Raw genomic sequence first — 19973 nt, forward strand, 5'->3', positions numbered from 1 at the left:
GGGAATTCTCTCCTTTCAGATTTTAATCTAGGCATTTAATATCTATCTATATGTAGTTTTATTTTACAAAAATGAATACAATATGCATTATTCTGCAATTTGCTTTTTTAATTCCACAATGTATTGTGATAGTCACTGCCAAATAGCTCTACAAAAAATTTTCACCAATTTGTATTGTCATTATATAAATTGTATATACTTCTCCTCCTGCCTTCAATCTTTCCCAGCATGAGGGTCTTTTCTAATGAGTTGGCTCTTCGCATCAGGTGGCCAAAGTATTGGAGCTTCAGCTTCAACATCAGTTCTTCCAATGAATATTCAGGACTAATTTCCTTTAGCATTGCCTGGTTTGATCTCCATGCAGTCCAAGAGACTCTCAAGAGTCTTTTCCAACTCCACAGAACAAAAGCATCAATTCTTTGGCGCTCAATGTACATCATTATCTGTACACCTCTCTAATTTCCTTACTTAACCGTCTTTAGAGCATCTTTATAGACTCATGGCGCCTGGCACATAGTAGGACTTTGTCAATGTTGGATGGCTAAATGAATGAAAGAGTGTAGAGCTGCTTGTATGTCTTTCCTGTCTCTTCTCTTAAATGCCCCAAATCCTAGTGTATGAAGGGAGAGAGAAAGAAGAGGAAAAGCAGGAGGAATGCAAACTTGGTGCTGCTTGCCTGGAGTGCTCCTGCTAAGCCAACAGGTATGCTGGCACTGGGACGGAAAGACACAGGAGAGGAAAAGTAGAGGACTGGCACCCTGTTCACCATCTTCTGACCCCAGGTACTCATTGGATTACCATCGGAATCCACACCTGGAAACTGACAAGTATGAGTCACTCCTAGGAAGATTAAGAACTATTTGTTTTTCTAGAAAACTTCCCCACTTTCTTTCCATTTCTTTTTTTAAATATTCTTTTAAATTAAAAAATTAAAGTGTAGTTGATTTATGATGTTCTGTTAATTTCTTCTGTATGGGAAAGTGATTCAGTTTTTTATATATGGTTTTTCCAGTAGTCATGTATGGATGTGAGAGTTGGATGGTGAAGAAAGCTGAGCGCTGAAGAATTGATGCTTTTGACCTGTGGTGTTGGAGGAGACTCTTGAGAGTCCCTTGGACTGCAAGGAGATCCAACCAGTCCATCCTAAAGGAGATCAGTCCTGGATGTTCATTGGAAGGACCAATGTTGAAGCTGAAACTCCAATACTTTGGCCACCTCATGCGAAGAGTTGACTCATTGGAAAAGACCCTGATGCTGGGAAGGACTGGGGGCAGGAGGAGAAGGGGACGACAGAGGATGAGATGGCTGGATGGCATCACTGCCTCGATGGACATGGGTTTGGGTGAACTCCGGGAGTTTGTGATGGACAGGGAGGCCTGGCGTGCTGCAATTCATGGGGTCACAGAGTCGGACATGACTGAGCAACTGAGCTGAACTGAACTGATATGTGTGTATATATATATATATATATATATATGTATATATATGTGTATATATACATATATATATACACATTCTTTTTTTGGTAATATGCTTTTTCACTATGGTTTATCATGGTAAACTGAATACAGTTCTCTATGCCTTTCCATTTCTTTTTTTAAAAGATTTATTATTTGTTGATTTTGGCTGTGCTGGGTCTTCTTTGGTGTGTGAAGTTTTTCTCTAGTTTGGGCGAGTGGGCTGCTCTCCAGCTGTGATGTGCAGGCTGCTCATCGAAGTGGCTTCTCTCTGCAGAGCATAGGCTCTAGGTGTGTGGGCTTCAGTAGTTGTGGCGTAAGGGCCTAAGCTGCCCCACAGCATGTGGGGTCTTCCTGGACTAGGGATCAAACCTGTGCCCCTGCATTGGCAGGTGGATTCTTTTTTTCTTGTAAATACTTTTTACTTATTTGTTTATTTTTGACTGTGCTGGATCTTTGTTGCTGTCAGGCTTTTCTCTACTTGAGGCAAGTGGGGGCTATTCTTCGTTGCAGTGGGAGGGCTTTTCACTGCGGTGACTTCTCTGGTTGTGGAGCACAGGCTGTAGGGTGAGCAGGCTTCAGTAGTGCTGCACGTGGGCTCAGTAGTGGCAGCTTGCAGGGCGCTAGAGCACAGACTCAATAGTTGTAGCACACGAACTTAGTTGTTCCAAGGCATGTGGGATCTTCCTGGACCAGGAATCAAACTCGTGTTTCCTGCATTGTCCGGTGGATTCTTTACCATTGTACCACCACAGAAATCCCATTTTTCCATTTCTTAAGGATGAGTTGCCTCCATGGAGGCTGTGGGGACATGGCAGGCTTACTCAGGAGTAGGCGGTCACCGACTTGTGTGCATGCTATGTCGCTTCAGTCGTGTCCTACTCCTTGCGACCCTATGGACTGTAACCCTCCAGGCTCCTCTGTCCACAGGATTCTCCAGGCAAGAATATTGGAATACGTTGTCATGCCCTCCTTCAGGGAATCTTCCCAACCCAGGGATTGAACCCACAGTTCTTAAGTCTCCTGCATTGACAGGCAGGTTCTTTACCACTAGCACCACCTGGGAAGCCCTGGTTAGCTACTTGGTCCCCACTTAAAGCAAGAAGATAGAGAAGAAAAATTACTAGATCAGGAGACCAAGGCTGATGAGGAATCTCAGAAAGCCCCTGTCTGATGGAGGAGGTTTGTCTCTGGTCTCAGAGAGTCCTACTCTGAGAGGAGAGGCACATGCCCAGTCCTCCAGAGGGTTTTCCTTCCTAATCCTCCATGGCACCATGGTCTTCTCATTCCTTTTCTACTTCTTGCTACTACCTTTGCATCTCTCTTTATCTCCCCATGCCCTATTTGTCAATGTTCCAAAGGGTCCCAGTTCCAGAAATTTTAATTAATCTCATTTTCCATTCTTCTAGCCATACGTGCAAAAATTTGACTCAGGTCAAAAACTTTAAAAGTCATCCTTGAGTCTTCTGATTTTCTCACACTGTGCATCTAATCTGTGAGCAAATTCTTACAGCTTTACCTTCAAAATGTACCCATAACCTGACCATTTCTTATCACTTTCACTGCTATTGCCTCTCAGTCTACAGCACTGTCATTTCGTGCCTGGGCTACTGAAATAACCTCTAAGTGGTCTTTCTTCTTCTGTGCTTGTCCTTCTTTGGTTTATGCTCAGTCTTGTCACTAGAGTATCCTGATTAAAATTTTGATCATTTTCCTTTTCTGCTCAAAACTCTCCAATGGCTTTCAGCTTACTTAAAAAGCCAAAGTCCATAAAATGATCTACAAATCCCTATGTGATTTAGCCTCCTGTTACCTCTCTGCTTTCGGCTCCCATTATTCTCTTCATTGGTCACTCCATGCCAGCCACACTGGGTTGCTTGTTGCTCCTAGAATATAGAAGGTGAGCTTTCATCTCAGGCCTTTGTACTGAGATGTACAAAGTACTTTGTACCTTGGCCTGGCATTTTGTCGTCCTAGGTATGTGCCTAACTCATTTCCTCACTTCCTTCAGGTCTTTTCTCAGATGCCATCTTTCCCTAGCCATCCTTTATACATTTAAATCCTGGATATTTTCTATCCCCTTTCCCTGCTTTATTCTTTGTAACAACTGTAACCATTATTATTATTATTTTCCTCTAAAATGTAAGATTTGTGAGAGCAGCGGTTTTTTTTTGGGGGGGTGCAGCAGGAAGTCTTTTTATATAATGTTGTAGCACCAGTGCATAGAACAATGCCTGGCATACTGCAGGCATTCAATAAATACTTGCTGGATAAATGAATGAAAAATTCATTTGTTTAAGGAGTACCACTATTCTATACCTATGTGCTCCTTATCTCCTTCCTGATTTCCAAGCTCACATTTCCTTCTGAGCGTCTGTCCAGAAAATCTGCCATCATCCTAATCTCAGTTTGGCCAGCTACACTCATTGTTATTTCCCTTGGTACTTCAATAAAAGTTAGGTCTTACTTCTGTTAATAAGACACCCCCAAAACTTGGCTCTTTCCTCTTCATGATTGCTGCTCCCATATAGAAGGTCTCTAAATCTTGTGAGTCTATTTCCCAAGTCTTGTTCCAGTTGATCTAGTCTTCATTCCCACTGTCTCTATTTTAGTCCAGGTGTAAGTATTTCACTAAATGTAGAAGTCTACCAGACTTTCTTGGTGGTCTAGTGGTTAAGAATCTACCTTCCAACACAGGGGACAAAGGTTCAATTACTGGTCAGGAAACTAAGATCCCCCAAGGCAAATGGCAACTAAGATTGGGCAACTGCAGAGTCCGCATGCCACAAAGAAAGATCCTATATTCTGTAACTAAGACCTGAAGCAACTAAAATGAATAAATAAATATTTGGGCTTCCTAGGTGGCTCAAGGGTAAAGAATCCATCTGCTAATGCAGGAGACACAGTAGACTTGGGTTTGATCCGTGGGTTGAGAAGATCGCCTAGAGGAGGAAATGGCAACACACTCCAGTATTTTTGCCTGGAAAATGCTATGGACAGAGGAGCCTGGAGGCTACAGTCCATGGGATCGCAAAAGAGCTGGACACAACTAAGCATGCAGGCACACAAAGAAGTCTACCTGGTAGTCTCCAATCCATTTTATTCACTGCTACCATGGCATCTGGTCCCATCACTTCATGGGAAATAGATGGGGAAAGAGTGGAAACAGTGTCAGACTTTACTTTTTTGGGCTCCAAAATCACTGCAGATGGTGACTGCAGCCATGAAATTAAAAGATGCTTACTCCTTGGAAGGAAAGTTATGACCAGCCTAGATAGCATATTCAAAAGCAGAGACATTACTTTGCCAACAAAGGTCCGTCTAGTCAAGGCTATGGTTTTTCCAGTAGTCGTGTACGGATGTGAGAGTTGGACTGTGAAGAAAGCTGAGCGCCGAAGAATTGATGCTTTTGAACTGTGGTGTTGGAGAAGACTCTTTAGAGTCCCTTGGACTGCAAGGAGATCCAACCAGTCCATTCTGAAGGAGATCAGTCCTGGGTATTCTTTGGAAGGACTGATGCTAAAGCTGAAACTCCAGTACTTTGGCCACCTCATGTGAAGAGTTGACTCACTGGAAAAGACTCTGATGCTGGGAGGAATTGGGGGCAGGAGGAGAAGGGGACGACAGAGGACGAGATGGCTGGATGGCATCACCAACTCGATGGACGTGAGTCTGAGTGAACTCCGGGAGTTGGTGATGGACAGGGAGGCCTGGTGTGCTGCGATTCATGGGGTCGCAAAGAGTCGGACACAACTGAGCGACTGAACTGAACTGAACCATTTAAATTCTCCTATTGAGGAGATTTGCTCAGATCACTGCTCTCTCCACAAGCCTTCTGTGGCTGTGTTTGAATTAAGTAGGTAAGTTGTCCAGAATTGATGATTTCCTATTCTCTGTTCATTTTGACTGCCCCCCTTCTGGAATACCCACCTTCTGTCAATAAAACTGCTGCACTCTTCAAAATACAATTAAATGCTCTGGAGTTCTAGAGAGAAAATAGGGCTAGAGAATTAGATACCAGAATGTATACATTCTTTACCTGTAGAACCAAGAAAGTGTAGAGATGTAAATCTTTCCTAACCCTTTAGCTAAAACTCATTTTTTTTCCAGAGCAACTGAAGCCACTGTCATTCTTTTTCTGGAGTTACTGTTTATGCTTCTATTTCTCCCACCAGCTAGGAACTTTTTGGAACATAGATTGATCTCATTCAGTTGTGAACATCCAGGCACCTGATTCTAGGACAGAGGAAGTAAAGGTTTGGGATTGGATTACCTGGTTTAAACCCACTGAATGTCAGAATTGGGGGGAGATTTATTAGAGGTCACCTTTCAACCCATTCATTTTGTTGCTGAAATTTGGCCTCTGATCACTAGTGCCTAACAGAAACAGGGAGACAGAGTTCTGGGTGAAGTAGAAAATAACAGCTTTATTGTTTTGTCAGGCAAAAGGGGCACAGTGGGCTTATGTCCTCAAGATTATGTGTCCCACCCTGGTGGGGGTAGTAAGGAGTTTTATTGCCTTCTAAGAAGTGGGGCGTGGTCAGTTTGTGGGCATTCTTATGATTGGATGGTGATGAGGTAATCAAAACCTTTTGGTTCCAACTTGTTTGGGGTCTATGAGCTTGTCTGTGTGCTTAGACGCTTCAGTTGTGTCTGACTCTCTGAGATCCCATGGACCATGGCCTGCCAGGCTCCTCTATCCATGGGATTCTCCAGGCAAGAATATTGGAGTGGGTTGCCATTTCCTTCTCGCTTGCCTATAATTAACTTCTTCCACTCGGTGGTGGTGGTGGTGTGGGGTGAGGGGCGGGGGTAGGGGCTTCAGTATCTGCAAGACAGCTTAAATGACAGCTCAGAATATTTTCTATAGTCCTTGAGGAAGAACTAAAGGTCCTCAACTTCGTTTAATGGCTAAAGTATTAGTTTGTAATGCTTAACTGTTTTCCTTTCCTTCTGTATTTTTTCCACTTGTCTGATTAAATTTATTCCTTGACTACATTTTTCTACAGACAAAAGGCAGGAGGAGGACATGGGTAGAGGTCTGTTCTGAAAAGGCCTTATAGGATCCTGATCCCTTACAATTTATAAATTGGGAAAGTGAGGCCCAGAAAGGGTAGGACTTTGTACCAAGTCCATGACTCAGGATCTGAAGCCAGACATTCTGATCTAAGTTGGTCCCCTTGGAAAGCCTTTGTGCTTCTCTTTGAGATTCAGGGATCGCGGGCTTCCTCCTGGGAGGCTCTTCCAACCCCTACGCATTACCCTCTCGGTGACCCCCGCAGCTTTCCTCCAACCCTCTAGTGAGTCGGGTTCACTTGTTCAAATTGCAACCCTCCAGATACAAGCAGATGTTGACTCCTAGGGGAAATTAGCTACGTCACCATGACTCCTCCCATTGGCTCGAGGGGTGGGGCACGACGCCACGACGTCAGACGCCCAAAAGGGAGGAGCGGTGAGGGGAAGGAGGAGGGAAGTGGGACTTCAACATGGCGGCTGTGGTACTGGCGGTGACTACGGTGACGGTCTGGCCCGGGGCGGGCAGAGTTGGAGGTGGTAGTGTTCGCTCTTCCTAGGGGCCGTCAGGAGCTCAGCAGGGACCGAGCCAGGGAGGCCGGTCGGCGGCAGCACCTTTCGGCTTCTGGCACGGCAGCTGCGGCATTCAGGTGAGGGGGCCTCTCGCTCGGGGAGGTAGGAGAGGGGCGGAGTTGGGAGTGGGAGCCGGTACCGGGAGACGGATGGGGGAGGGACAGGGAGGAAGCTGGAGACGGAGTGGAATGAAGGAGCTGCAGCTCAGGGGGTGTGAAGGCCAAGAGCCAGGGATGGGTGACTTGGGAAGGATTCTGGGAGAAGGGACGGGGTGAGGGGACCAACATTGAAGGGGCGGAGGGCAGATGGGATGCGGAAAGATAAGTGAGTTCGGATTAAGGGGACTAATGTTCTGCTGGAAAATAGGCGCAGTACGTAGCTGTCTGGAACGAGAGCTCTGTGGGAAATAGAGGATGTCGGGGAGACCGAGGGACCTAGGTTTTAGTAAAGGTGAGTGATGGGGAGTTGAGGGTGAGCTGCGGACCTGAGATACAGATTTAGTTTTCTCTGAGGCGATGAGATTAGGGGGAAAGGGAGGAGACCAGACTCGGGGCGAGTGATCTTTGGGGATATATTCGACATTGCCTGGTCTTCTTGCTGCTTTTGTTTCTTGGGTAGAGACTTATCTGTCCAGTCCACCGGACTTCAGAAACAGTTCCTAATCTCTCTTGTGAAATATGAAGTTATAGTTCATTTATTTGATCTCTAATAGTGATCTCTGACCTTTGTGTTGTCTCCACACGTTTAAACTGTGGCTGGCCATAAAAATACATTTTATATTAAAGTGAGATAAAATTTTCAGAGTTTTTAAACTCCATGGAGTGTTGCAAAAACAGATTTGGTAGTTATCTGTTAAGTAGCCTTTGTTCTCACTCCACTTAATGGGGCTTCTTTCCTCAGTTCTAATTATCAGTGTTTTAGGATTTGAGTAGATTTGATAGATATTTCTCTTTAGAATTTTGCCAGATTTGATGATAAGAAAAACAGGGCACTTAGTCTTTAGTGATAGCCAGTTCTTTCTTGTAAGTGTCCCAAACTGAAAGTTAAAGTTTCTGTATTATTTTGTAGCAAAGAATGTAAAATGTCCGAGGTCTAAAAGAATTCCTTTGTCTACATTAACCTACTTTATAAAGTAGGATTTTTTTGGTGTGTTTTTATAGTAGGTTTTTATAAATTAAAGTTTTGTTTCTAATCCATCCTGTTCATTTGTGACTTATTCAATGTTTATTACTGCCTACTTTGTGTTGCATTAATAAGTCATTATAACTATGGAAATGGGAAAATTAATGTTTCTCTAGTGAGACTCTATCACTGTACAGCTTCATTGGAAGAAAAAATGTTTTTTTGGAAATGAAGACTAAGGAAGGAAATTATGTAAATATAAGAACTTCCTGGATTTTTCCATTGTGTAGTATTTGACTCAGTATTTCATCATAACATACTTTTTTTTTCATCATGACATATTTTTTGTATATCTGAAAGCTTTTCTTTTTCTTCTGAAGAAGACGGTATCCTGATATGATTGTATTACGTCTGTGACGAGTTCTCATCAGTAGTTGTTAGTTCCCATTTCTTGGGTTGGCAAATATCACTTTGTGTGACTTTTCTTTGATATCTCGACAATGGTAAGGTATTTAAAATGAGGATTCCTGAAGTTTAATTCAAATTTCTCTGAATTTTTTCAGCATTATAAATGTATCTTCATTACTGGAGTGTAGTTGTCAGTATTATACATTTTTCCTGTTATTTAATTATATTGTTGAATGTTTTGAGGTTTTTCCATATGTAGATTGTTTAAAGCATAACCATATTTTCCACAGACTTACCAAAACCAAAACCAAGCTACTATCTGGTCATCATTACAGGTAATTTTCTTCAGATAGCCTTTCTCAAGAAATGCAAAAGTTAGCATGCAGTACTGTAAGTATTAGGACTTCCCTGGTGGCCCATTGGTCAAGAATCTGCCTGCCAGTGCAGGAGGCGCTGGTTTGATCCCTGGGTGGGGTAGATTCCCTGGAGAAGAAAATGGCAACCCACTCCAGTATTCTTGCCTGGGAAATCTGTTGGACAGAGGAGCCTAAAGAGCTGCAGTCCAGGAGGTTGCAAAAGGATCGGACACAGCTTAGTGACTAAACAACCACCTCCACCATTAAGTATTAAATAAGCTTCTTAGAATCAAGAAAACCTTGAATTGAAGCTTGAAATCAATTGGATTTAGTTTCCCACATAGCATGAGAATCCTTACTTCTGTGTCGTGAAGATAACTGAAAATCTGTCCTCTTTTCCAGAATCTAATTTCTTATAGGAAAAGAGCCTTTCAGTTAGAGAAAGATGTAATCAGGGTGTTGCTTTTCATAGCACATGATGTCTTGTAGTATTTGAAAATAATTTGAATGTAAGAATATTATTTTCCTGTGAATTGAGAGTTAACATTTCAGATTTTAAAAATTTTAGATGATAGCTAGATTTACAGAGGGATAGGTGCTAACACTGGGTCTATATTAATGAGCTAGGCATTGTTAAACACTTTACATCATCTCACTTTTATTCCTATGATTTGTTTGGGTAGACAAAGATAGGCTTGCTTTTTAGGTATTGAGGAAACTGAGGATCAGAAAAGTTGAGTAACTTAAACTAAGGTTACTGCTCTAAATTCATTTAGTCCAATTTCAGTGCCCTTACTCTTACCTGTTAGCTCACATGGTAAAGCGTCTGCCTGCAATGTGGGAGACATGGGTTCAGTGCCTGGGTTGGGAAGATCCCCTGGAGAAGGAAATGCCAATCCACTCCAGTACTCTTGCCTGGAAAGTTCCATGGATGGAGGAGCCTGGTAGGCCACAGTTCATGTGATTGCAAAGAGTCGGACACGACTGAGCAACTTCACTGAACTTCACTGACTCTGTCTGTTACATCATTTTGCCCCTCTAACATGGTCACAGGGCCACTCCAATTCCTATGAAGTAAATTTAAACTATAAGCATGAGTTTTAAAAGTAATGCCATTTTAAACTACTTGTTCTCATTGAAATAGCGTTGGAATGATAAATAGTTCATTACAGTTTTAGTCACTTAAGATGTCATCAGTTCTAGGAGGAAATAAATACCTGAATATTTTGTACTTAACAAAATGAACTGTATAAACTGGGTAAAGGACTAAAAGTTTTTATAATTGCTGAGTCAGGTTAGACCTGGTTCATCAAGGGCCAAAATTTGTATTTGGCAGTAATCCACTTGTGTTCTCAGAATTTGGATTGGTCATTGTCAGTTGCTTAACGCTTACTAAACACTTCCAGTGTTTGACTCACTGAGTTGGTTTATGGTATTTGTGAATCTTGTGGTTTACTGAGTCGAGAGCCAGCAGTGTGTGCTTTGGTTGCTTCACTTCCTCCCCAGCACTTGATATTGTCAGACTTTTAAATTTTTTTCTAATCTTTTGGGTTTGGAAGATTTGGGTATCTACTTTGTTTTATTAGCATTTCCTGAAGTTGAGCATCTTTTTGTATGTTCATTAGCCATTTGTATTTTTCTGATATGTATGTTAAGTTCTCTGCCTGTTTTTGAGTCTTCTTTTTTTTCTGATCTATTTTTGTATTTTGTATACTATGTATTTTGTATACTTTATGTATTTTGTATACTAATTATTTGTTAATTTATGGTTTGCAGATATTCTCTCCCAGTTTTTAACTTGTCTTACCATCTCTTCATAGTCTTTTGATGAGAAAAGTTCATGATTTTAATGAACTGAATGAACTTTTCAGACTTTTATGCTTTTTGTATCATATTTAGGAAGTCCTCTTCTGCTAGGCATGTTATTTTAATAAGTACTAAAGTTTATGTGTCATGTGGCATCTAATCTGACATTTAATACCAATATTTACTTGATGAGAAAGGCCAACTTCTCAGGAGTTGTGCTCATATTGTATTTGGAGTTTTAAGAACCAGAGGGTTTTTTTAAAAATTATTTTTTATTTAAAAAATATTTATTTATTTGGCTGTGTGGCATGGAGGATATTAGTTCTCTGATCAGGGATTGAACCCATGCCCCCTCCAGTGGAAGCTTTGTATCCTAACTGCTGGACTGCAAGGGAAATCCCAGGCCAGAGGGTTTTAAAAGGATTTTAAAAGCAACCTGAATTGTACACACAGGTTATGTATATTTCCCCAAGCTGGGAAACATAACAGGTTTGTGAATGATGTATACATTTTATTGGGATTCCTAGGTGGCACTTGTGGTAAAGAACTGCCTGCCTGCAGTAGATGTAAGAGAGTCGGGTTTAGTTCCTGGCTTGGGAAGATCCCCTGGAGGAGAGCATAGCAACCCACTCCAGTATTCTTGCCTGGAGAATCCCTTGGACAGAGGAACCTGGCTGGCTACAGTCTGTAGGGTCGCAGAGAGTCAGACACGACTGAAGCAACTTAGTGAACACATACGTTTTACTAAATGTTAACCATGTGGTTTGACAGTGAGAGAGTTTTCTTGTGTGAACAGTTCATAATGAGTCACTTATTCTGAGCAGAAGGATTTCTACTAAGATATGTTCAGAAAGATTTTTTGATGTCTAGTCTGTCTAGTGTTGGGTTTTATCAAGAATAATTGTGAATTGTTAAAGGGCTGATTTGGAAACATTTTGGAAGAGTTTTTTTGTCTTTATTTTCAAGTAATATAATATTATATATTTAGGTGGAATGTAATTACATGGTTAAACAGAAATATGTACATTTTCACAGTTAACAAGTTGTTTATGTGGAGGGTATTTTTTTGGGAGGTGGGATTAGTATCATATGTTTATGGTATTTAAATTTCATGAGATACTTTTAAAAGAATGAAATAACTCTTGTTAGTATTGGAGAAACTATTTAAAGTTATGATTTATGACGGGAAATTCCCTGGTGGTCCAGTGGTTAGGACTCTGTGCTTTCACTGCTGAGGGCTCAGATTCAGCCCTGTCAGGAAACTAAGATCCTGCAAGCCGTGCAGCACGACCAAAAAAAAAGTTACGATGAAAATCGCAAATCGGCTAGAACGTATGTGATGGAGGATATAGTTTTTCTATTTTGTTTTTTAAACTCTGCCCAGTTCTTTAGGCTGTGTCTCTTATCCACATTAAACTCTTACCTGTTAGGTTATTTTTATTAAAATCTTGAGGGATTTGAATTTCTCTTTTGTGTATTTAAACCTCTTAAAAACTTTTTTTCTTTTCATGAGAAGGAACTGTTCTTCTAGGGAGTTGGATGTCCTGATCCTGGCAAAGATCACGTGGAAATATAAAACATCCACTAGGCTTTAATTGTACTGCAAATACTGTATAGTGATATACAGTACACCTTTGATATTTGTGAAAGCTATTTCCCTAGATTTTTGAGAGTCCTTGCATAAATACCATACTTTAGAATGTCCCTCATAGTTTATAGAAAAGTATAATAGAAAATTTTTACTTACCTTCAGGTTTGATGGGTAAATAGATAAGAAAAACAAACTTAAAGATCTTGATGCTAAATTCCATCTTTGGCTACCTTTAATTCTCAGTCTTTTACTGTTCGTTGGGATAGGCTGGATGGCCTATCCCTAACCTTTATTAATTTATTAATAACCTTTGTTAAATAATAACCTTTATTAATTTATTAATAAATTAACCTTTATTAACCCTTTGGAAACTCAAGGTCAGACTGGCTTTGCTTCTTTTGTGCTACATCTCATCATGGTATTAGTCCCAGGCAGAGTTCATATCCTCTTTCTCATTTCTTCCTTCATTGGTAAGAATGAGATCTTCCTAATCCTAATATCTTCCTGTAGTTGTGAGTGTTAATATTTCCTTTTAGAGTTCATTGGGGAAGGATATGGGCAGTAGCTTCCTTTTTTCCTCCTTCTGGTAGATTATACCTTATTCCACGCCATGTATGATAAATGATTCCTTTCTGTGGGTGGAATTCAAAGTCCAATGTTAGATTACAAATTATTATGTGGAGTGGATTTTAGAGCTTCCCTGATAGCTCAGTTGGTAAAGAATCCGCCTGCCATGTCGGAGACCCCTGTTTGATTCCTGGTTTGGAAAGATCCACTGGAGAAGGGAAAGACTAGCCTGGCGTGCTGCGATTCATGGGGTCGCAAAGAGTCGGACACAACTGAGCGACTGAACTGAACTGAAACACTCCAATATTCTGGCCTGGAAAATTCCATGGACTGTATAGCAAAGAATGGGACATGACTGAGTGACTTTCACTTTCACTTCACTTTCATGTGGAGTGGGTTTTAGGGGTAGCTAGTGAAATCTCAAAAAATTTTCTTCCATCAAAGGTTATTCTATTTCCAAGTGATAATAACAATAGGAAACCAACCAACCTACCACAAATTTTGTTCTGAAATACTTCAAAATCACTGAAGGTCTTGAATTGTTTATTGTTTATTGTTATTCATTCATTCAAATGTCCCATCCATTTTCTAAAACAGGAAATTCCACCTAGTTCTTATAATTTAATAGGGAATCTAACTTCATCCTTGTAGTAGGTAGTTTTTATAATAATATTTCACTTACCTGGCTTATTCAGAGATCTCAGCGTTTTATATAAGCAGAATTTAAAGATAATGGAACATTTCTTCTTTGAAAGCCCATATTAAAATTATTGGAAGATTATTAAATGAGTCTTTTATAAATGTAATTATATAATGCAGCCAGTAATAATGTATGACTTACTCTATAACAACATAAGTCTTACTCCAAATGTCTCTAGGAAGCTATACATTTTGAGTTATGTTTTAAAAAAAAATGGTTTAGTCTGTATGTATTGCTGACAGTGTCTAGTGAAAGAGTACATGTTACGGTAACAGGCTTATTTTATTTAGTGGGTAAGAAATTATATTTAGGCAGAATTCTAGTTTGAAATGTTCTTGATCTGTCCAATATGATAGCCACATAGACAGTGGATATGTAAAACATTTTTATCGTTGTGAAAAGTTCTTTTAAACTGTTCTTGATCCTTGTTAAATTTTATTGTTCATGTAGATCATCTGGAGATTGTGGTAAAATGTAGATTCTGATTCTGGGTAGGTTTATGATTGTACATTTTTAAAGAAATTCTCAGGTTATGTTGTGGCCCAAGGATCATACTTTCAGTAGTAAACTTTTGAATTTACTATAATGTGAGGTTGATTTGGGACTTTTTATGAGATTTTTTTAAAAAATTTAATTTATTATAAGCTTTTTAATTAGTGTCTTTTGCCTGGAGAGATTATATTGCAATGATCAGAACAATAGAGTGAGTTTAAAGGTCTAAAGTTGTAGTTCAGGTTTCCTTTTTAAAAACTAATCATCTCTTTCAGACTTGAACTTTTTAGTTTGTGAAACAAGAATAGGAATACTTACTTATATCTCATAGAATGTAAGGTTTGGATAAGATGATGTATGTGATGGTATTTTCAAAACTAAGTAAGACTTCAACATACAGTTTTGAAAATTACGTAAAGTTTTTAACATGTGCTTCATTACAAGCATAATACCTTTTCACTGTCAGCTAATATCCTTATTTTCTAAAGGTAATGTACTACATTTTATCCAGCGATTCTCAGTAAGTTTTATTTATTCTTTTATGTTTGTTGCTGCTAAGTTGCTTCAGTCGTGTCCGACTCTGTGTGATCCCATAGACGGCAGCCCACCAGGCTTCTCCGTCCCTGGGACTCTCCAGGCAAGAACACCGGAGTGGGTTGCCATTCCCTTCTCCAATGCATGAAAGTGGAAAGTGAAAGTGAAGTTGCTCAGTTGTGTCAGACTCTTAGCGACCCCATGGACTGCATGCAGCCTACCAGGCTCCTCCATCTATGGGATTTTCCAGGCAACAGTACTGGAGTGGTGTGCCATTGTCTTTTTGCATTTTTCTTTTAATAGTCTATCTATTTGTTTAATTTTTGGCTGTGCTGGGTCTTTGTTGTTGTGCGTGGACTTTTCTCTGGTTGTGGCTAGTGGGGGCTGCTCCTTAATTGTGGTGCGAGGGCTTTTTGTTGCAGTGACTTCTGTTGTAGAGCACGGGCTTCAGTAGTTGTGGCACATGGGCTTAGTTGCCTCATGGCGTGTGGAATTTTCCCAGACCAGGGATTGAATCTGCGTCCCCTGCATTGGCAGGCGGTTCCCAACCTGGACCACCAGAGAACGTCCCCCATTAGAATTAATTTCAGTGAGGTGTTCAGTCCTGTTATAGCTGCCACTTAGAGAAGTGTGTGTGTGTTTGTGTGTGTGTTCAGTCACTAAGTCATATCTGACTCTTTGTGACCTCATGGACTGCAGCACAACAGGCCTCCCTGTCCTTCACCATTTCCTTAAGTTTGACCAAGTTCATGTCCATTGCATCGGTGATGCCATCCAGCCATCTCATCCTCTGGCATCCTCTTCTCCTGCCCTCAATCTTTCCCAGCATCAGGGACTTTTCCAGTGAGTCGGCTCTTTGTATCAGGTGGCCAAGTATTGGAGCTTCAGCTTCAGCATCAGTTGTTCCACCTCTCACGTCTGTATATGACTACTGGAAGAACCATAGCTTTGACTGTATGAACCTTTGTGGGCAAAGTACTTAGAGAAGTATCTGGCAGTAATAGTAGGTACACCTTAAACAGATGTTGAATGAATGAGACATATAAGTCTGAGAAATTAATTGCCTTTTCTTGTGACCATGCAGGGATATTTTTTTAAATCAACAGAAGTTGATTGGGAACCAGCTTTAAGGGGGGAACAAAGGGTCGGGAAGATTCCCTGGAGAAGGAAATGATTCCCCACTCCAGTTTTTGCCTGGAGAATCCCAAGAACAGAGGAGTCTGGCAGGCTACAGTCCATGAGGTTGCAAAGTCAGACATGACTGACTAACACACACACACACAAAAGTAATTATGTAGCTAGTTTTTCCATTAGAGGGGAAAAATGAAAGCCAGATAACATACCTCTTCACTTTAGAATTCTATTTGCATATTCCTGTGCTTTCTTACTGTGCTCTTTTGACTCGTTTTAGTTAATTGTGTACAATTTCTTGTGGGTATCCTTTTAACAAGATTTAACAACATTTTTGCCGTGTGATTTATTTTCAGAAATATTTTAAAGTTAAATTATAGTCATTTTACACTAGAATATTATAAAACTTTAAAAAAAAAATGAGGACATTTTTCTTCATAAATACACTACTGTTAACCATGCCCAACCATCTATGGTAAACAATGTTTCTGTTTTTTTTCCTTTGGCCACGCCACACAGCTTGTGGGATCTTAGTTCCCTGACCAGGGATTGAACCTGGGCCATGGCAGTGAAAGTGCTGAGTCCCAACCACTGGACCCCCGGGGAACTCCCAACAATAATTTCATATTATCATATTATATCAGTACTTACTCACATTTCCTCACTTGTCCCCTAAATGTCTTTTATGAGTTCACAGTGCAATTCTGACACTACCTAGAATTAGGTTAATGGGCTTCCCTGGTTGCACAGTGGTAAAGAATCCACCTGCCAATGCAGGAGATGTGGGTTTGATCCCTGGGTTGGGAAGATCCCTTGGTGGAGGTAATGGCAACCTGCTCTAGTATTCTTGCCTGAAAAATTCCATGGACAGAGGAGCTTGGCAGGCTACAGTCCAGAGGGTTGCAGAGTCGGACATGACTGAGGGACTAAGCACTCATGCGTGCACACATGCACACAAGTTAAAGGCATAGTTATTCAGAAGACAGATACCAGCCACAAGCTCAAGGGTTCCCAGAACATCTTGAAACAACTTGCTCCAAATTTAGAGGTTCCCACACAGCCCTCAGGTTAGATAATGTGCTACAATGCCTTACAGAACTCAGAAGAGTGCTATATTTATGATTACAGATTTGTTACAGCAAAAAGTATACAAATCAGAACTAGTCAGAAGATGCCATAGGGTGAAACCTGGGAAGGTCAGAAACATGCAAATACTCTCCTGGTGGAATCACGATGTGTCACCCTCCTGACACATCATCATGTCACCAGATCCACAGAATATTGTTAACCAGGAAGCTCAGCAGAGTTCGTGTCCAGATTTCATTTTATTGACTTATTACATAGGCATGATTCATTGGCCACAAAGTTGAATTTGATCTCCAGCCCTCCTCTTCCCCTCCCTCAAGGTTGAACATATTACATGGCTTAAAATCTTTCCCTTCTAAAAAAAAAAAAAAAATCTTTCCCTTCTAATCACATGATTTGTCTTTCTGGTATGGTCATCTTCTGTCCCTTAAGTCATCTTGTTAGCATAAACTATCAAGTATGGTCTGGGGCCCACCAAGAAAAACAAAGATTTTTGTATCACTTGGGAAATTCCAAGGATTTAGAGGATACCTCCAAGAACCAGGGGCTTCCCTTGTGGTTCAGCTGGTAAAGAATCTGCCTGCAATGCTGGAGACCTGGGTTCGATCCCTGGATTGGGAGGATCCCCTAGAGAAGGGAAAGGCTACCCACTCCAGTGTTCTGGCCTGGAGAATTCCATAGACTGTATAGTCCATGGGGTCGTCGAGAGTTGGACACTACTGAGCGACTTTCACTTTCACTTCCCAGAACCAGAGACAAAGGCTAACCAAATTCTTTATTGTACAAAATGGTTTGGTCAGTCCTGGGTCCAATAAAACCACTTTAAAAATATCTTAGGCTTCCTTTTTGTTTTTTCAGTATTATGGGAATTTTAAAGTGTATCAGAGAGTAAGGAGAAAGTGTAATGAACTCCCATGTGCCCAATGCCCAGCTTGCACAAAGATCAACATTTGACTAATCTTTTTCAAGTCTTTTCTCCTCCCTTTTTTGGGGATTGGGAAGTCCCTGAAATATTTTAAAGCAAATCTCAAACTTTCCTATAAATACATTATTATGTGTTTCTAACTGATAAAACAGTTAACTTTCTTTAAAAAATATAATTATCATGCTATTATCTAATAATTATTAGTAATTCCTTAATATAATGCAATAACCATCTTATATGAAAATTTCTCTTATTGTCTTAGAAGTGTCACTTTACAGATAGTTTGTTCCATTCACAGGTCAGGTCCATACTTATCACTTATTTGGTTTTCAGGTCTGTTAAGTCTCTTCTGTGATATGGTAATTATCACCTTTTCATTGGAGAAACCAGGCTATTTGTCCTGAAGGTATTCCAAATTTAGGATTTGTCTGTGTGTTCTTGTGTTGTCTTTTTTGCTTGCTCCTCTAATTCTTGTAAAGAAAGGGTTCGAAGCTTGATTTAATTCATGTTTCTGTTGTTTGGTGGTAGCAGCCATCATAGAAGTGGTGCTGTGTCCTTCTTTTTACATCCCATCAGGAGGTACATAATGAATGGTTGTCCCACTTTTTGTGATTCTAGTTATGTTCAGATGGTGTCAGCCCCATCCTATTATAAAGCTCCCTGTTAATCTTTACCTAATAATTTAACATCCAGTGATGATACTTACTTGAATCAATTATATAATTAGAAGTTATGAACTTGTATCATCACGCTGTTTTTTTCACATTTATGTTTATGAGGTGCCATTCTTCTAAAGAAGAGCTTTCCCTCATAATCAGGGTTATCCTGAAGTGTAGTTCCTACTGGAAAGGAATGAGGAATGCTTAATTCTTTTCTTTTAATTACCAATTTCAAAGTTGGTATAATAGTCATCTTAATAGTAGTAGGTTATTTGTGGTTTGTTTTTCTTTCTGATGGTTTTCTATGGATCTTTGAATATCATCATAGACTTGTGGCTTTATAATGTGTGTTTAAACCAATTATAGTCATTATTTTTGATGTGCAAGTTTTTAAAAATTTGGTAGCCTTTTGATACAACCTGTACATCTTTGGAAGTTTTCTTATTTTCATGTACAACAGATGGCCCAGGTTTATCTTATAAGTTCTTTATCCATATTTGAAAGCAACCATTTCTTAGTGTAGACATACAGATGGCCATCAGGCACATGAAAAGATGCTCGACATTACTAATCATCAGGGAAATGCAAATCAAAATCACAGTGAAATATTACCTCACACCTCTCAGAATGGTAATTATCAAAAAGTCAACAAATAACAAGTGTTGTCGAGGATGTGGAGAAAAGGGAGCCCTCATGCACTGTTGGTAGGAAAATAAATTGTTGCAGCCACTATGGAAAACAGTGTAGAGATTCCCCCCAGAATTAAAAATTGAACTACCATCAGTTCAGTCACTCAGTCGTGTCCGACTGTTGGCGACCCCATGAATCGCAGCACACCAGGCCTCCCTGTCCATCACAAACTCCCGGAGTTCACTCAGACTCACATCCATCGAGTAGTTGATGCCATCCAGCCATCTCATCCTCTGTTGTCCCCTTCTCCTCCTGCCCCCAATCCCTCCCAGCATCAGAGTCTTTTCCAGTGAGTCAACTCTTTGCATGAGGTGGCCAAAGTATTGGAGTTTCAGCTTCAACATCAGTCCTTCCAAAGAACACCCAGGACTGATCTCCTTTAGAATGGACTGGTTGAACTACCATATGATTCAGCAATTCCAGTCCTGAATATTTATCCAAAGAAAGCAAAAACAGTAATTAGAAAAGATACATGCATCCCTGTGTTAATTGCTGCATTATTTACAATAGCTGAGATATGGAAGTAACCCAGGTGTCCATCAACAGATGAATGGTATGTAGCATACATGTATACATATAAATATGTATATAAAATGAAATACTGCTGCTGCTGCTAAGTCGCTTCAGTCGTGTCCGACTCTTCGCGACCCCATAGACGGCAGCCCACCAGGCTCCCCCGTCCCTGGGATTCTCCAGGCAAGAACACTGGAGTGGGTTGCCATTTCCTTCTCCAGTGCATGAAGTGAATAGTGAAAGTGAAGTCGCTCAGTCATGTCCGACTCTTAGCAACTCCATAGACGGCAGCCTACCAGGCTCCTCTGTCCCTGGGATTTTCCAGGCAAGAGTACTGGAGTGGGTTGCCA

The 19973-nt window shown here is 40.5% G+C and overlaps 1 protein-coding gene across 7 annotated transcripts in view; it reads left to right on the top strand.

Moving 5' to 3' along the window:
- The first annotated feature begins 6918 nt into the window (after positions 1 to 6918).
- Positions 6919 to 19973, top strand: part of UBAP1 (ubiquitin associated protein 1) — a 69967-nt gene continuing 56912 nt past the window's right edge. For 2 of the 7 annotated variants that reach the window (XM_059889090.1, XM_059889093.1), the window contains exon 1: positions 6919 to 7120. Coding sequence is in view for 3 of the 7 variants with exons in the window: in XM_059889091.1 (XP_059745074.1) it covers positions 15369 to 15462 (94 nt within the window). In the remaining 4 variants the exon portion in view is untranslated. 7 annotated transcript variants of the gene reach the window in all.

This window comes from Bos taurus, chromosome 8 (genome assembly GCF_002263795.3).
Source record: "Bos taurus isolate L1 Dominette 01449 registration number 42190680 breed Hereford chromosome 8, ARS-UCD2.0, whole genome shotgun sequence".
In the NCBI taxonomy this organism is placed as follows: Eukaryota; Metazoa; Chordata; class Mammalia; order Artiodactyla; family Bovidae; genus Bos; species Bos taurus.